Raw genomic sequence first — 17,500 nt, 5'->3', positions numbered from 1 at the left:
TACAGCAGTGGTATTAGTTATTTTTTGTATCCGTTTTACATTTGATATTAGTTTATGTTGATTTTCTTTTTCTTCTTGTACTACTACTACTACTACTACTACTACTACTACTACTACAGCATCACCACCACTATCAGCACCTCTGTTTGTTTATCACTTGCTCCCTCCTCCTCCTCCTCCTCCTCCACTATCACCATCACTCAATCAACACCCAGCCACTCCCTAAACACTCAAGGACAAACACGCAACACATGCAACACACTTTACTGTTGTGATGTGCTGTGTTTCTGGATACTGTGATGTGTTGTGTTCCCGGATACATCAGTGCATAATCTTTCCCTCCTCCTCCTCTTCCTCCTCCTCCTCCCCCCCCCTCCTCTCTCTCATTTCACACTATGCGATGTTGGTTATTAACATTCTTTAGTACGAGAGAGAGAGAGAGAGAGAGAGAGAGAGAGAGAGAGAGAGATTATCGTATCTTTGATAATCTCTAACAACAGTTTCTTTCATACTATTTTGTCTTTGTCAGCTATCTTTGCTACTACTACTACTACTACTACTACTACTACCACCGTAACTAATTTTACCAATACTCTACCACCACCAGTATCACCACCATCACCCAAACACTTCCACACACAAATATCACACCAGGCTTAACCAAACACCTCTTCCCTTTACAGCAAGCGGAGGCGCGGGGCAAGACGTGTACCAGCTAGGGGCGCACCTGCAGCACTTCGCCAGCGTCAGACATCCCGCGGGCGTGGATGTGGGCGCGAGGGAGGCAGCAAGAAGTTACATCAAGGATAAGTTTAGGGAGTATGGTCTTGAGGTGGCTAGTCACTCCTTCAACACCTCCATGCTTCTCAATGGACAAACGACAACGGTGAGAGAGAGAGAGAGAGAGAGAGAGAGAGAGAGAGAGAGAGAGAGAGAGAGAGAGAGAGAGAGACGTTTAGTTTGTTTAGTTCGAGTGCATGATAACGGGAAAACAAAATTCTTAATAATTTAATACGTAGTAGTAGTAGTAGAAATAGTAAAGAAGTAGAAGGAAGAGAGGAATAAAGAATAAGAGGAAGAGGAGGTAAAAGACAAATGTAAAGGAATACAAAAGAAAACAAAGAATAACAAGTAAACAGATAGATAAATGAAAGGTTAAACAGGCCAGAAGAGGAATGATAAAGGAACAAGATGAGAAGGAGTAGCATAAGGGACAGAAGAAGAAGAAGAAGAAGGAGTTGCAAAGGAACTGGAGGAGAAGGAGAAGGAGTGACATAAGGAACAAGGAGAAGTAGAAGTAACACAAGGAAAACCAAGAAAAACAACTCTCCTCTTTGCAGATTGTCGGAGAAAACGTGGTAGGGGTGGCAGAGGGGTCAGGCAAGGGGCCCCTGCTGCTGGTGGGGGCGGACTATGACACGTCCCTGCGGCACAACCCTCTGGAGGACAACGGGGCGGGCGTGGCGGCGATGCTGGAGGTGGCAAGGAATTACATGAAGGAAACGCAGCCGGAGGGACATTTCACCAGAAACCGCACTGTTATTTTCGTCGCCTTTGACCTGAACACGAAAGAATATAGGGTGTGTTTTATGGTTATTTTTACTTGATTTTACTTCTCGTTCACTCACAATACTCAGAGGAATAAGAAGGAAGCCTAACTCAACTGCAACGTCATTTTCCTCGCCTTTGGTTTCAACACTAAGGAATGTGTAAGGTGTTTAGTGTGTTTTTGTTACTGTATTTTTTTTTTTTCCTGTTTTGTTTTAGGGTGAGGAGCTGGTGTTTGTTTTTGCTGGTTTTTGTTCGTATGTTTGTCTTCAGCATTGTCCTCGGCGTCTCTGTTTTCTTTATCTTTTTTTTTTTTCTTCTTCTTCTTCTTCGTTGTTGTCATTGTTGTTCACTTTAGCCAAGGGGGAGAAAAATATAATAGTAGTGGCTGACAAGAAAATAATGGCTTTCTTCTTTGCCTGCCTCCATTAGGGGTGACCACAGCGAGTCGCCCTCTGCGCCTCCCCTGTGTCACACCCACCACTTGCATGTCTTCTTTCATTGTATCCTTTCTCTTCCTCGTCTTTCATATTATAAACTTTCCTTCTTTCTTTCCTTCTCCTTTACTTCTTACAGATGCTCATTAACAGTTAACCTTTCTTATTTTTCGTGTTCCTTTTCTTCCTTCTCACCTTTCTTTTCCTTTATATCCCTCGGTCTTTCTTCTCATTCCCTGCTCCTTTCCTTCTTACTTTTTATCCCTCGTTTTTTTTTTTCTTTTGTGGAAATAAAATCATAACATACCAATGATAAACAAGCCTATTCGAAGCGGTGAGACAAAACTCCGGAACGTTTCAGATAGAGGCTCACTGCTTCACAACACTGCATCCTTTCGTCGCCTCCCGAAGACTTGAATAACCACACCCTTTGTTTACTTCAGAGTGATAGCAAGGCGGGTCGTCCTGGTTTCTACTACTTCGTGCACCAATGGCTGTGGCCGCACCTCAACCAGTCCCTGTTAAACTTTGGTGGTGCAATAATTCTCGACTCCATCACGAGGTTCAGTATGAATCCGAACACTCAGCACCTTCCAGATGGCTTCAGTCAGGTGTGTGTGTGTGTGTGTGTGTGTTACAGCTTCTTATCGCTATTATCTCTTCTTGTCATTCATTCACTTCCTCTTCCTCCTTGTCCTTCTTTCAAATGTTTCTTCCTTTCTGTCTTTTCCTCCTTCTCTGTAGATACTTGTTAATATTTCTTCCTTTCTGCTCATTTCCTGTACCTTTTCTCCTCCTCTGTCTCTCCTCCCTGCCTCCCTGCTATGTTCTCTCTATCTCCTAGCTGTCACTACCATAATCTCTCTTTTCCTTCCTTTTCTTCCTTCTTTTCTTTTCTTCGTCCTCGGTCGACCTTTCTTTTTCTCTCATTCCCTGTTCCTTTTCTTCTCTATCTTCCTTCTGTCTCCTCTTGCCAGCTTTCACGTCCCAAACCTCTCTTCCCCCTACAGACCTTCCCCGAGGCTTACAAGAAAATCATTGAGGATGAGTCGAAGGGGAACTTCCTGGCACTGATTACTCGAGGCACTTCTCAAAGTAAACACCTCGCCCAGACCTTTATGGATAACTACACAAAGGTATAATTCTCCTAAATTCTTTTAAAAAACTCTTTGCTCTTTTACCACGATAATTTTCAAAGGCCACAGAGATGAATAGCCACGTTTTCAAGAGTGTTTCTCCTGTTCATAATGTAGAAATCTTGTTAATCTGCCACTAGAACCATAAAAACACCCTGGAAAACCCGCGTTACATCTACTGACTACTTTTGTGTTTCCTCAGCATCGGAAGGCGGGGTTGGTACGTGTGCAGAAGATGGTGCTGGAGACGGCAGCTCCTGTCACCTCCCACGTACTGGATATGATCGACCACCAGGCTCATTTCCCCTTCTGGACCTTCCATCCCTCAGACCAACCCACTGCCCTGCCAGCCCTCCTCCTCACTGACACAGGTCCTCACCCAGTCCAGTTCTTCGCTTGATTTGAGTTGCAGATTCCATGTTCTTATGCCTTGGTCTCAACAGTTTTAAAAGACCACAGTGATTAGTCAGGTTCTTATATTTTTCTTCACTGATGCAGAGCTAATCATGAAAACACCTTTGAAAACTCTAGTGACTTTAATAAGGAGAGTTTTTAAAGCCCACAGAGATTATCAATTGGGTCCTCATGGATGTTTTCTTTATTTATGGTGTAGAAGTCTTGTTAAATTACCTCCAGAACCATGAAAACACCATCACCGCTACTTGATTATTTGGTCACATTCACCATCAGCACACATCCATCACCACTATGATCCAACCAGCTGCATTCACCACAAACAAGCCTCAACACCACAGCATCCTCAGCCAACCTTGCTCACCACAAACAAACCTCACCATCACCCTCACCACTACCCACAGATGTGTATCGCCAGTCCTCTGAGCAGTGTCCACAGCCCTGCACCAGCGAGGCCTTCCTGACACGCCAAAGACAGCAGGCCATCTCCCTTACCTGTGAGGGTCTCATTAACACTCTCTTTGAACTGCAGGCTGAAAGGAGGCCAGGAACCAGTGAGGGATCAAGTAAGTCCTGTGCAGTTCTGTTACTCCACTGAATGGTAATAAAAACAGGAACTTAGGAATTAGTGAAGAATCAAGTCATTCCTATGCAGTGCTGTTAACTTTGACTGGTAATAAAAACATAGGGAGACTTGGAGGCTGTAAAAGGTGTTGTTTAGTAATGATAAAGAAATATGAGAGATAAACCTGATTTCTGATATATATTTTTTCTCCAGATGTTGTGTCTAGGAAAAGTTATGCTAAGATGATAGAAGTAAGTTAGCTTATAGAAAATATCAAAGCAGTTGAAAATTATAATGAAGTATGAAGGAGAGTCAGACTAGATTACTTATGCAATATTTTTTTTCCCCAGATGGTGCGTCTTTTGTGAGTGTGACAGCGACGTGGATAATGATTGTGATGGCTGCACTGTTGTACTGACCACACACACACACACACACACACACACACACACACACACACACACACACACACACACATACAATGACTGATGAAGTTGTGTGTGTGCAAGGACCATTCACAGCTTTAAAGACAAATACAGTAAAATCCCTCTTATCCGGCATCAACGGGATCGCCGACATGCCGGATACCAGAAGTTGCCGGTTACTTGAATAGAAGTGAAATTATGTCCACAATCACCACCTTACATTCACGCATCTTACCATAACAAAGATCAGCTGATCGCCGTGCCGCGCGTCGCCACCCGCGCTGCCACAACACGCTTCCTCTTTTCTACAACTTCAGGCATCAGGCGATAAACAGTGCACACGCGGGACTGAGTCACTGAGTAAACACAGTGCAGTGGGCTGCAGGTGGCGCGAAGCAGTGCGCTCTGGTGGCGATGGGACAAAGTATGCCTCGCGCGGGAATTTTAATCGATTTTATGAGTACACATTGATTTTTTATTGATTTTAAGGCTCGGGGAAAAATGTGCCGGATACTTGAAGCTGCCGGATACTCGAATGCCGGATAAGAGGGATTTTACTGTATGACAAATGGACTTTAAAGACTGGACACTAAGAACAAATGACACATGCATATATGTAGCAAAGACCTGCAGAATCTGAGCTTATTTCAGGAAGTTCGAGTTAAGTACTTACATCTTTTGAATCCATAACATAATGTAATTTGTCTGTTTTTACAATTTGAGGAATGCACCAAAAAATCATGCAGTATTAAGGAAAAATGTATATCTCATTAATGGCTGTCTTTGTGGTGATAGGAAATGTGTGTATAGATCTTTAGCAGTGTATTTGGGTGTATTTGGTTGTGAGTGATGGAGAGAACTTGAAATTACTGTGTGTGTGATGAATGTATAGGTTTATAATGTTATTGTGTACGTGTGTGTGTGTGTGTGTGTGTGTGTGTGTTGTATGTGTAATTTTGTAACTATGTATATCTGTAGTGTTTGTAAGTATGAATAAGTATGACTGATGCATAATTAGATAACAGCATTAATATGAAGTTTGTATACCAGGTGATTAGTGTATTGTGTATTCATAAATTATCGTATTTTTGAAGTATTAACATGTAATCTCTGCAAGGGGTTATGTAGGGTATCCAAGCACTTCTTTCTCCCCCTTTGTTTTCCTTGAAGAAGCTCTACTAGTGTTATAGAGAGCAAATACCATGGCCAGTAATACCTTAAGCCCTTGTGTGTTGTTGTGCCTTTGTAATAGTGTAGTGGAGAAGTAGTTAAGTAGAGTAATAGAAGTAGTAATTGTGTGTTTTGCAAAGAGAATTGAAAAGTTACCATGGCCATAATAGTCTTAAGCTCTTGTGCGTTTTGGTGCCTTTGCAATAGAGTAGTGGAAGTCATCGAAGTAGTTAATGGTAGTAGATTAGTAGTACTGGTAGTAGTTATATGTTTCAGAAAATGAATTAAAAAATGTAACTGTGCTGTGCCATTACCTAATATGAATTAAAAAAAAAAAAACAGGTGCTAAGATACACGGGAGATGGGAAGGTTAAATAATACACAGTGATACTTGTAATAAATAAGTAAATATGTATGTTTTTCTCTTTTCTTTCCATAAACACTTTTTTTAATTTATTTTTCACGAGCACAAAAAAATCTTGCTTATATATACATAGATAATATCACATTTCTTTCACTCTATGACAAAACAGTGAATGAACTCTTATCATCACTTGCTGTACACTTCATGTCCTGCAAGCTGAGTGTCTCTGAGGGGCTGTGAGCGTCCCCGTGTCTCCTGCCAGCGTTGGGCGATGAGCACAGGTGGTGTAGGTGAACCAGCAGGAGGAGGTTGACGCCACAGGAGACCATCAGTGCCGTCAGCAGACCCACCTCACGCCACTCTGCCGGGAAACAAACTTAATTAAGCAGTTTGTAAATATTTTCCCTCTCCTTTTTATTTTTTTCCTCTACGATATGAAACAATGCACTCTGGAAACCATTAAGCAGTATATTATTTTTTTCACCTTTCTTTTTCCCTTTTATTTTCCTCCTCATGGCTAATTCAACCTCTTCACTGTTATATACAACAGTTCTTTAACGTGTTCCTCTTATTGAGTTATAGGGAAGTCATGAAGTTTAGCTTTGTCTTTTCATCTCCTATGTCTGTCTGTTTATCCAATTCTCGAGGAAGCTTGTCAGTGTTTTCATCTAGCGTGGATGGGGATGATAGATGGAGATATGCAGTTGGGTTTTATAAAAGTGACTGCCACGTGCAGAGTGATGACTTTTTGCAGCTTCCTTTGTGTTCTTTTGTAATGTTATCTGATTATTAAGTTATTCATAATTATTTAGCAATTTTGAGGCGTAGGTAAGCTTTGTATCTCTCAGTTAATAGTTTATCTAATTTTCTTCATTATCCAGTGTGTAATAAGCCATGTAAGGGAGGTATACTGCAAGGAGACTTAAACGAATATATACATAAATTATCTACATCGTGGCAAATACTTATATCCAAGCTTAGAATTTCTACCCTTGATTTTTTGACATAGAAAAACTAAATATTGTCTTAAGAAACCTGTCACACTTTTATTACATTGAGTGTATGAAAAATGGAAGAAATATTTTAGTGACCGTCCCGTTTAGAAGACAGCCAAGATTTTTCCGCGACTGAGTCTGAGATCGCTCTTCTTTCCTTCAGCCTGTTTAGGATAGTGAAGGTTGGGTAAAGTCCTGCGTGTCCTGTGTTATCTTGGTGTTTTTTTTTTTTAGCTCACCAGTAATTCAAATGGAAGAACCTGTCCCGTGTGTTCCATAAGTGTTTGTGGTGAGACAAGCTGCCGTGGAAAAGTAAGTAGATGTTTAATGTTTTGGTGTACTTCCGGTTTTCAATGTGTTAGTATTTCATTCATTTCATCTGAGGACGTGACTTCACCCGCTTCATATACGTAAAATAGAACGATTCCTTTCATTCCTCTCTCTTTCGTTTCCTCCATCTCAATAATGTCAGTGGTTGATTAAGTTTTTCTGCTGGCCTCACCTTCCACGCTCTCCACGGGTTGCCGCTGCACGAGGAAGCGAACGAGGCTAGCGACGGTGGTGTCAAGAAACTCCCTCTGTGCTTCCGTCAGTTGAGTGCGCGTCGCGGCGTCCCTTGGCCACGCCCGGTTCGTCTCTAGAGGGAAGGGAACAAAGTACTTTAGATACGGCTTTAGCTGACTGGTGGAAGTAATTAAGTTTTTCGAGGGTGTTTTTATGATTCTGGTGGAAGTAATTGGGTTAATAAATACATGGATAACAGAGAGAGAGAGAGAGAGAGAGAGAGGGGGGGGGAGAAGTATCTGGTTGTTAGCATCGCCATCCACTAACAATGACTAAATGAGCGAGATTCGAACCCGTGTCGGTGAGGAGAATGGCTGGCAGGGGTGACTTGAGGCCCTTGAAGGTAGACTGCCAGAAGTAAGCGGCCTCTCTTGCGTGGAGGGAAGGGGGCAGGAGTGTGTGGGAGTGGTTACCCAGCCTGAATTCAACTAGTCTTCCTCCAACCTGTAGAATGAATGAGGTCACTGTTATTATTATCGTTACTTGCGGAAGTGATAAGATAATAATAGCAGTAGTAGTAGTAGTAGTAGTAGTAGTAGTAGAAGCAGCAATAACTCACCTCCCTGTAGCTGTCCATCACCCCCTTGGCCAGTGTGCGCCCCGCCTCACTCCCTCCAGACACCAAGGCCACGAAGTCACCCCGGTACTCCCTCGCCGCCACCTCCTCTTGGGCGTCAGGGAAGAGCTGCGGTGGTGGTGGTGGTGGTGGTGGTGGTGGTGGATGACTTGAGGTGTGTGTGTGTGTGTGTGTGTGTGTTTTCATCACCATAATCATCATCATTGCATAACCAAACAGTCTCTCTCTCTCTCTCTCTCTCTCTCTCTCTCTCTCTCTCACCTTCGTCAGTCGGGAGTCGAACCCTTGTGAGCCAGTCTCGTGGTTCACATTCATGAGCGGCCCGAGCACGATGGCGCCGCCCACCGTGGAAGTGTTCTGGCTCACGAAGCTCCTCAGGTAATCTTGCACTAGACTGTAGGCGCCTGGCAGACCACCACCACCACCGCCACCACCATCGCTGCCGTCACTAGAGGCCTGTTGGTCATGATTTGTGGGGATGAGACCAAAACCATCCTTCTGGCCACCTCTCTAATGCAAGAGTAAACTAGTATTCTCAGTCATTCGTCCTTTTTTCTAGTAAACTCCGGAACTCCCTGCCTGCTTCTGTATTTCCTCCTTCCTGTGACTTAGCTCTTAAGGGGAAGGTTTCAAGACACTTATGCTCCAACTTTGGATTATTTGGCTGTTCTATTTTGGTATTGGCACCTCAGCCGGCCTTGTTTTTGTATTTAGTTTCTGTTGCTTAATTAGGCCACAACATCTCTTAAGAACATAAAATAAATAAGGGAAGCTGCAAGAAACGACCAGGCTTACACGTGGCAGTCCCTGTATGAAATATACCTACTTATTTCCACCTATCATTCCCATCCATAAACCCGTCTAATCTTCTCTTAAAGCTCCCTAATGTCTTAGCACTAACAACATGATTACTGAGTCCGTTCCACTCATCTACCACTCTATTTGAGAACCGATTTCTTCCTATCTTTTTCTTAAACCTAAACCTCTCACATAAAAAGAAAAAGAAACCTTGCATACGAGTCTACTGCGGTGTTCCCTAAGCATTGCATTCACCACAGAGCAGAGAAAATGGTAGATAAGATAGATAGACCTGAGCCAGCCCTTCCCTACCTTGCCTCCGTATCTGTCAGTGCTTAGATCAAAGGCCACGAAGAGAGTAGCGAGGCGAGGAGTGACCACCGCAGCCTGGTATAACCGCGCCGTTTCCAGAAGCACCGCCACGCCCGCCCCGTTGTCCCACAGAGGGCTGCCCACGCCATCTGTGTCGTAGTTCGCGCCCACCACCACTACCGCCCCAGCCTCATCCCGCACCGGTCCTGACAGGCCGATGATGTTCGTTCCCTGCACTTGACTCTTGTCCTGTGAGAGAGAGAGAGAGAGAGAGAGAGAGAGAGAGAGAGAGAGAGAGAGAGAGGATTCAACAGGACTACTACTACTGTTGCTGCTACTACTGCTATTACTACTACCACTACTACCACTACTACTACTACTACTACTACTACTACCGTCGTCATTTTCTTCTTCTTTTTCGATAATAATAACAATAATAATAATAACAGTAGTAGTAGTAGTAGCAATAGTAGTATTAGTAGTAGTACCTAGCAGGAGCTGTAGTAATGATAATAAAAACCTGCTAATAAAATAATCTCACCTATTTATGACTGTGATACCACCACCGCCACCACGACCACCACCACCACCACCACCACCACCACCACCACTAACAGAACATCATCCCACCTGTTTATAAGGGATGTAGTTGAGCTGGTCACCTGGTTTAGGGGCCGCGAAACCTTTAAGAGACTGCAGGTCCACCCTTAGCCCACACTCCTCAAATTGTTTGGCTATGTACTCCGCCGCCTGTTCCCTCGCCCCCTTCTGCGCCTCGTTCGGGTATCTGTGCGTCCCGAGGTGCTTCAGGTGGCTCGCTATGTCCACGTTTAGTCTTCCCGCTGCAGACATCATGTGGAGACCTGTGGATGTGTGTGGATGCGGTGATGTGGAGAAGCATTGGTTATGTAAATTCCGTAAATTCCTCTCTCTCTCTCTCTCTCTCTCTCTCTCTCTCTCTCTCTCTCTCTCTCTCTCTCTCTCTCTCTCTCTCTCTCTCTCTCTCGGCCCATCAACAACTCGGCGTATTACCAACTCGGCACATCAGTTTTAAATTTATTCGTACGGTTGATTTTTAATGCTCTCTCTAATGTGACAGATAAGACGTGGCGTGTTATCTGGTGGTGGTTATCACGTGCTTACCTTTTATCAGCTCAGGTCACGTCTGGAGTTAATGGGAATATTTTTTCTATTAACCCTCACGTTTCTACCTTATTTCACTAGTTAGGGATCATGTGTGTGTGTGTGTGTGTGTGTGTGTGTGTGTGTGTGTGGATGGGTGTGTACTCGTATATGGGTGAGTGTTTCTGTGTATGTGTGTTTCCGTGTTCATTAGACCGTTTATCTATCAGTCTCTCCACTTAGTCTCACCTGCCAATACCAGCATTGCCTTCAGTAGCACCATCCCGCCTTGTTTAATCCTTCAGTTCACGAGGCACAGACAAGGTGGGGCCGTGGTGACAAATGCTTCGTTACTGACTCAGATGTGTGCTTGGAGGAGCGAGGGACGAGGTCTGGGGGAGGTGAAGGAGACAGGGAGACAGGGAGACAGACCGCCTACATTCCCTCTCCTCCGTCTTGAATATCTCTCTTCTATCTCCCTCTATCTTGTCTTGTGTGTCATCTTCTTGATCGCCTTACATGCTTAGACATCCGCTAGAGGGCACCCAAGGCAATCTAGACAGGCCCTTATTGCTGCCACCTTTCTATCGCCCCATTCTTGTAAGTCTTGTATTCTTTGTGTCTCCCTCTGTCTTTATTGGCGTCTTCCTGGTTGTCACGTGTAGATGTGACGAGTAAATATGTACCTTGAATTCAATCCTTATCTCGCCTTTATAACGGATCTCACTTTTTTTGTTTAACGTTACTGTGCAGTCAGAAAATCGTCTCATTTCTTCATTAGGGATATTTAACATCCACACAGAATTAGTTTATCACCAGGAAGAGAGGAGGGAGGAGGGGGATCATGAGATTAAAGGTGTGTGCGTGTGTGTGTGTGTGTGTGTGTGTGTGTGTGTGTGCCGGAAGGGAAAGCTTAATGGTGGGGGGGGGAGGGGGAGGGGTTCTTCGCTTATCTCACCAACCTTGACACTGCAATATGGTAAAGATCTGTGAAGTCACGGCTGCTAATATCACCATAAATCAGAAGGCGTCTCTGATCTTCAGGTGAGGTGACTGTCTTGAGTTTGGTTCTCTTGTATAATACGTGTCTGGCCTTTCTTTCAGTCTTTCCGTCTTATTTTTCCTTTTTTCCCTTGATATCCTTCCTGTTTACCTCATTTTCCTCGTCTTATGCTTCGTCCTCCTCCTCCTCCTCCTCGTCCTTCTTCTATTTCTTATTCTCATTCCTCCTCCTCCTCTTCCTCCTCCTCCTCCTCCTCCTCCTCTTTTGCTTCGTTACGTCACTTAATACCAAATAGCCTCGTGAGGACCATTAGGTTTGCCGCTGTTTACTCTTCCTTTGTGTTCTTCTCCACATCCTCCTCCTCTTCCTCCACCTCCACCACCACCACCCGTAATCTTTCGTTATCAGTCAGTTAATCAGTCATCAATCAGCAAGTCATTTAATCAATCAGTCAGCCATTCAATCAATTTTCAAGAGCTCTTTTTTCATGAATTTTCAGTCCGTCAGTTAATTACTCAACCAGTCAGTCAGTTATCCAGTCAGCCAGTTAGTTATTCAGTGGGCCCGCCATTAGTTCAGTTAGTCAGTTGGTTGGGTAGTCAGCCGGTTAGTCATTCAGTCAGTTCATACATTCATTGAGTCCATCAGCTAGTTGGTCAGTCACCCGGTTAGTCCATCCATTCATTCATTCAGTCAGTCAGTATACTCATTTAAAAATCAGTCCCACGTCTTTTGAGAGAGGACTCAGAAAAGAAAGAAGACAAACTGATATTTATTGACACGTTCGCCTCATTAACACATTAACTGGACATTACGTGAACACCGTAGAGGCACAGCAAGACAAAATTAAAAAAGAGAAAAAAATGAACCAGAAAAAAGTGAACCTATCATCAACCAATTATTGTCTTTACGTGACAATCTGGAATGAAGAAAGATGCAACTACAAACTGCACCAGGAAAGGTTGAATCGACAGGACTAGAGGAGGAGAGTGAGGGCACATTAACGAGATACAAACAGTTGGTATAGTAATGTACAAGCTTCTAGTGGGGTATTAAAAGACATGGATAGTGGGTACAGGTATTACTCAGGGACCACCACGTGTAGGCCAATTGGCTTCATGCAGTTTCCTTTATGTTCTAGAGAAGGAAAGCGGGTAAAGGAGAGGTGACTGGGAGGTGATAGGCAGGTGGAAAGGACAGACAGCACCTCAATTACCGTCATTATCAAAAGGACACGGACGTAACATAACATCATCCTTACGAGCTAAAAAAATGATCTTAAGGTTTTCAAAAATTACGTAGAGACAGTGATCAGGACTATATTAAAAACTGTTAACTCGTCCAGGCTTTTGATATGTTGAGTATAAGGAACGGGAAGATTTATTATACTGTTAGACTCCAGAGATCTTATTTTAGTTGTCCATAGATGGCGCTGTGTAATCTTGAACTTCTAAGTTATTCTACAGGTCTAAATGTTTTGACGTTTGACTATCATGGCCTCTTGAGGTCAGTAGTATGGTGTAAGTTTAAAGTAAGAAGACAGTACTGACAGAAATGGAGTGATCGGATATAGTTCATTTTAGCGACTGTAGTTCAAGTGATCTTCGTAAAGTCATCAAGGTTTACTGAGGTGAAGAATTAATTGCCTTACTATCACTACAAAGGACACAGAAGAAGACCTTGATGATGTGACACAAGGAGACCCATTTATTGTTTTCATTCCAGTGGGTGGATCAGTAAGTGTACACCATGGGACCTCATCACTGTTCGGCGTCTCTCTACTGTAATCCAGGTGTTCTTTTCTTATGCACAGCTGACCAAAGTAGTACAAAATATTTCAGACAGAAAGCAGTATCTGGCAACCCTCTCTCGGACTTTGTGGAACTCTATAAATCAGTTCATTAGTCCATGTGTTGATTTACATGTATTGATAAGTGAATTGAACTGCACGCTGCCAAATCTTTACTTTAATTATGACATCTGACCATTCCTTGGTATTGCAAAGGCAGAAATTACACCATTAGAGGATGAATAGATGGAGGGAGGCAGAGTAGGAGAGGAAGGGGAGCCTTGTAGAAGGTAAGAGAGGGAGGAGATAAGAGTTCATAAATGAGATTGACGATGACTGATAAGAGTAATAAGAATGAAGTTATTTTCACCCTTTTACTCTATTCCTTTTCCCCTCCGTCCTCTCTGCCATCCGCCCTTCCTTCTCGCCTCTTCGATCACATGTAGAGGCGGACGAGGGCGAGCATCAACACCGTCATGATGGCTGAGGGAAGACTGGACATACTCGAAGAAGGCTCTGTAGGTAGAGAGAGAGAGATCGTCATTCTTCATCGGTTTGTCTCACCATCTCGTTAAATCGTTTTCTATCAATGTATCTACATGTCTCACCATAGGGAAGACGAGTAGCTTGGCGATTGAAGAGGAATGTGGTCACGCCCTTCACAGTGGCTTCGACGAACTCAGTCCTCTCCTCTGTTACCAGTTCAACAGGGCGGCAAGGGTCCGTGATACAGTTGGTGGTTGACAGGGTTCGTGAGTTCTCTGCACAAAAAGGAAGGCGCCGAGTTGGGCAGTGAAGAAGGTAAACAAAGGTGAGATGGAGGCTAAAAGAAACATCCATGCGTTATTTCAAAGGTCCCTGAATTATTTATGAGTGGGAATTATGAGTTGATATCTACCTACTCCTACTTCCTTCCATTTAATTCAAAGTCCTTGAGGTAGACAGTCAGCCAGCAAGACAGTTAGTCGCCCAGGCACTTGGTCAGACAGCAAATTCGCCAGCTAGTCAGTCAGTCGGCTATGTCTCTGCGTCTTGACTGATGGAGATAAGGTTTAGTTGTGGATGAGGAACAGGAGGTGAAGAAGGTGGCTATCACTTACTGGTGTCGGTGAGCAGGAGAGCAGGCAGCTGGATGGGTTCTCCGTTGAAATCCTTGGCGTTCCAGAAGTGAATGTTGTCAGACTTAGTAAACTGTTCCAACAGGTTGTCAAACTTTACACCACTGCTGAGCTTCATGTCCTCCAGTCTGAAGGGTTGGGAGCGGCGATCCTGTCAAGGAGAAAGAGGAAGAGAGAGTGAGAGAATTAGTTAAGAAAAGCTCATAAGAATCAATTTCAATCATGACCATATTCATAAACATCTTGGCACCTTACCTCAACTGGCTTTAACAGGCTCAAATAGAAGGCAGAGGATTTCCAAGGGCCTTTTCATTATGGTGATAGTTTAATAAAGTCAATCCAAAATAATGTGGGAGACCTTTCATTAATAGCAGGACAGTCAGTATAGAATTAGCTTCCATGATAAGTACCAGCATGGTCAAGCGTACAGACGAGTTAGTTTAGTGATTCACCTTGTAGTAACTGCCTGAGAACTGCTCTCTTAGTATCTTAGTCGGCTCTTTATCCCCATTGGACACCATAGCCAGGAAGTTTCCCTTATTGTTATCGTTTTGCAGTCTCTTGTACGTGTCAGGGAAAATCTGTGGAAGGAGGGAACCAGGAGAGGGTGTTAGGAGTGCTGCTGGAAGTGCTGGAGCAGCAGGAGGCTTAGGAAACAGGTGGAATTTTCTGTTTATTTTTACCTTTCATGTGATGCGTAGGTTTTTGGTATTCCAGGGAACCCCTCCCCACACATACACACATTTACTCACATTCTGGAAGTTGCTACTGAGGATCTGAGAGTTATCTTTGTAATTCACGTTCATGACGGAGTCCAGGATGATGGCGCCGCCGAAGTATTCCTTCTGCTTCAGGAAAGGCATCAGCCAGTTCTGGACGAAGTAATAGCCGCCAGGGCGTCCCGGGGAGTCCTGAAGGCGAAGAGGCAACGTTGTATTGATCAAGTTATTCCTGGTAGGTCAATAATATAGTCAGTCAGCTGAGCGTGACTGGCACCAGTCCATCAATACTTGTGCTGCAGCCCGTCAGACTCATCAACAGGTGATGGCAATCGTTAGGAAGGCACAGGTGGCTTGAGGAGCAGGTCAGTCACTCACCTGGTGGAGTTTGGTGTTGATGTCGAAAGCCACGAAAATGGTGGTGTAATTGGCGACATAGTGACCTGACCACCTCTCGTTGACGGAGTACATGCGTGCCACCTCCAGAAGGGTCGCCACGCCTGCGCCGTTGTAGAAGAGGGGATGATCCACGCCATTGGAGTCATAGTCGGCTCCCACCACCACCACAGCACCAGGGTGTTCTGTCACAGCCCGCTGGATTCCAATCACGTTTGTTCCTTGAACCTGCAAACGACGCAATGAGAACGCTGTAGTTGCCCAAAGACAACGATGTGGCGGCCATCTTACTTTTATTCACCTTCAAGGGATTGTATTCTGAAATGTTGCAATGTTCTATTTCAATTACTTTTACATGCTCCTGTAGAAGTCACTGGGTTTTTTCTGAGTACTTTTATGATTCTAGTGATAATTCAACAATTCAAAGGCAAAAAAAAAAAAAAAAAGAAAAGAAAAAAGCACCTGCAAAAATAGTCGTTTGAAATAACAATGGGTTTAATAATACAGGCCTTGGAGTGTAGGCGATGCAAAGTGCCCAGCAGGAGTAATGATCATCGCACACAGCCACACACCCCATCAGCGTCATCGCATAAGATGATACTCACCTCAATGCGGTCGGAATTGATGCCAAGAGGGTCCTTGTTAATCGTGGTGTTGAATTTCTGTGTTTTCACTTCCAGTCCGTAGTATTTCATCCTCTCGATGATGTAGTCCCTCACAACGCCTCGATTGTTCGTGTTGCTCTCAATGGGGTACCTCGGATTGGACAGTTTGTCCAAGTGTTGCTGCAGGTCCACTTCATCGTCAAAGTCCGCCTTCACTGTGCCTGGCAGGGCGGGGAGGCTTGCAATCAACAACTTGAGAAGAGCAATCACCATGGAAATTACAGTAACAAGAAATGAAACTTTGCAGCGGTGTGATGGAAATTGAAGACACCCAAAGAGGAGAGTTGATGAAACGAAAGGCCTTTGACTCAATCTTTTTAGCAGAGGTGCTTATAGAAGTTAACAAAGAGCTGTCCGTAGGAGGTAAATGCAATTCTGCGGTGGTTGCAAGAAATTGCAGACAGTCGAAGATGGGACTTGATGAAAAGCCTATGACTCAACCCTGTGTGGGCAGAGCCTTGGTCCCCATACATGCCATACAGTGACGGACAAGACCCCTGTATAGCGCAAACAACGAAGAGGAGGAAAAAAAAAAAAAAAACAGACACGGAAGAGACGGAAACGACACAGAACGTCTAATTTTATGAGAGCTGTTTTAGCAAGAGATGAGATGTGATTTATGTTCTCTCCTCCTCTTCCTCCTCCTCCTCCTCCTCCCTGTCCTCTTCGCTCCCTCATGGAATTCGGGGCGAGAGATATGTGTGGTCATGTAAGGAAAAAATAGACCAACTACTGATAACGTTGCATATCAGCGGGCTCTGATTGGCTGTAGCTTTCACTGATGCCGGCACACCTTGACTCATGCTGACCACGAATAAGGAACACACACACACACACACACACACACACGCCCTTCTAGATTAGACTTACCTTTAGGATTAATGTTAAGTATTTCCCCACCCCCTCTGTACATTTTCAGTTTGTTAACTGCCTAAATAATAAACCGTTTATTATTATTATTATTTTTTATACACACACACACATACACACACACACACACACACACACACACACACACACACACACACACACACACACACACACACACAGAGAGAGAGAGAGAGAGAGAGAGAGAGAGAGAGAGAGAGAGAGAGAGAGAGAGAGAGAGAGAGAGAGAGAGAGAGTACAAATAAGAAAAGTTCAAATCGGAGGAATTCTTACCAGTCTTAGTAAGAAAAGAATAAAGAAAAGAACAAGAATAACCACAATAAAACTAAGAAACAACAGAAACGAAATGAAGAGAGGAACCAAGAGAAAACGTAACGAAAACCACTTTAAAACATTAACATTCTCCTCCCTAAAAAAAAAGAAAAAAGCCAAAAATTGAAACTAAATGAACCTGTTACTAACGGGAGAGGTGGTGAGATAAGAGTGTTTCACCCA

The 17,500-nt window shown here is 43.8% G+C and overlaps 3 protein-coding genes across 4 annotated transcripts in view; 1 reads left to right on the top strand and 2 right to left on the bottom strand.

The window, feature by feature from the left end:
- The window catches only part of LOC135091813 (uncharacterized), an 8,497-nt gene extending 2,389 nt beyond the window's left edge, over positions 1-6,108 (top strand). Inside the window, exons 2-8 of the mRNA XM_063989801.1 lie at positions 684-886; positions 1,341-1,580; positions 2,429-2,596; positions 2,996-3,121; positions 3,324-3,492; positions 3,940-4,101; positions 4,451-6,108. Of these exons, the coding sequence (XP_063845871.1) occupies positions 684-886; positions 1,341-1,580; positions 2,429-2,596; positions 2,996-3,121; positions 3,324-3,492; positions 3,940-4,101; positions 4,451-4,518 (1,136 nt within the window). The 3' untranslated portion in view covers positions 4,519-6,108. The remainder of the gene's footprint in view (positions 1-683; positions 887-1,340; positions 1,581-2,428; positions 2,597-2,995; positions 3,122-3,323; positions 3,493-3,939; positions 4,102-4,450) is intronic.
- On the bottom strand, positions 6,086-10,907 carry LOC135091812 (uncharacterized). Of its 2 annotated transcripts, XM_063989799.1 has the most exons (8): positions 10,677-10,907; positions 9,936-10,168; positions 9,306-9,554; positions 8,457-8,651; positions 8,178-8,303; positions 7,912-8,062; positions 7,557-7,691; positions 6,086-6,420 (listed from the first exon to the last, which is right to left on the bottom strand). In XM_063989799.1, exons 1-8 carry the CDS (start codon positions 10,708-10,710, stop codon positions 6,215-6,217), a joined length of 1,329 nt encoding a protein of 442 aa, XP_063845869.1. In that variant the 5' UTR covers positions 10,711-10,907; the 3' UTR covers positions 6,086-6,214. The 2 variants fall into 2 exon arrangements, with proteins under 2 accessions (XP_063845869.1, XP_063845870.1); XM_063989800.1 differs by lacking the exon at positions 8,178-8,303.
- A 1,282-nt stretch (positions 10,908-12,189) lies between these two features.
- The window catches only part of LOC135091811 (uncharacterized), a 5,559-nt gene continuing 248 nt past the window's right edge, over positions 12,190-17,500 (bottom strand). Inside the window, exons 2-8 of the mRNA XM_063989798.1 lie at positions 16,058-16,278; positions 15,435-15,680; positions 15,090-15,248; positions 14,790-14,918; positions 14,320-14,488; positions 13,828-13,980; positions 12,190-13,735 (exon numbers count right to left, since the gene is read on the bottom strand). Coding sequence (XP_063845868.1) covers positions 13,656-13,735; positions 13,828-13,980; positions 14,320-14,488; positions 14,790-14,918; positions 15,090-15,248; positions 15,435-15,680; positions 16,058-16,278 — 1,157 coding nt within the window. The 3' untranslated portion in view covers positions 12,190-13,655. The remainder of the gene's footprint in view (positions 13,736-13,827; positions 13,981-14,319; positions 14,489-14,789; positions 14,919-15,089; positions 15,249-15,434; positions 15,681-16,057; positions 16,279-17,500) is intronic.

Source organism: Scylla paramamosain, chromosome 38 (assembly GCF_035594125.1).
Source record: "Scylla paramamosain isolate STU-SP2022 chromosome 38, ASM3559412v1, whole genome shotgun sequence".
Classification (NCBI taxonomy): Eukaryota; Metazoa; Arthropoda; class Malacostraca; order Decapoda; family Portunidae; genus Scylla; species Scylla paramamosain.
The sequence above is the reverse complement of the archived record's forward strand: the minus strand, read 5'-3'. Positions and strand labels throughout refer to the sequence as shown.

Bases quoted from the DNA above. Each gene is read 5' to 3' on its own strand.
- LOC135091812 (XM_063989799.1), bottom strand. From the start codon at position 10,710: ATGGTGCTACTGAAGGCAATGCTGGTATTGGCAG. The intron at 8,652-9,305 runs GTAGGGAAGGGC...CATGACCAACAG, and splicing joins CTGACAGATACGGAGGCAAG to GCCTCTAGTGACGGCAGCGA. The intron at 6,421-7,556 runs GTGAGGCCAGCA...GTTTCCCGGCAG, and splicing joins ACCCGTGGAGAGCGTGGAAG to AGTGGCGTGAGGTGGGTCTG.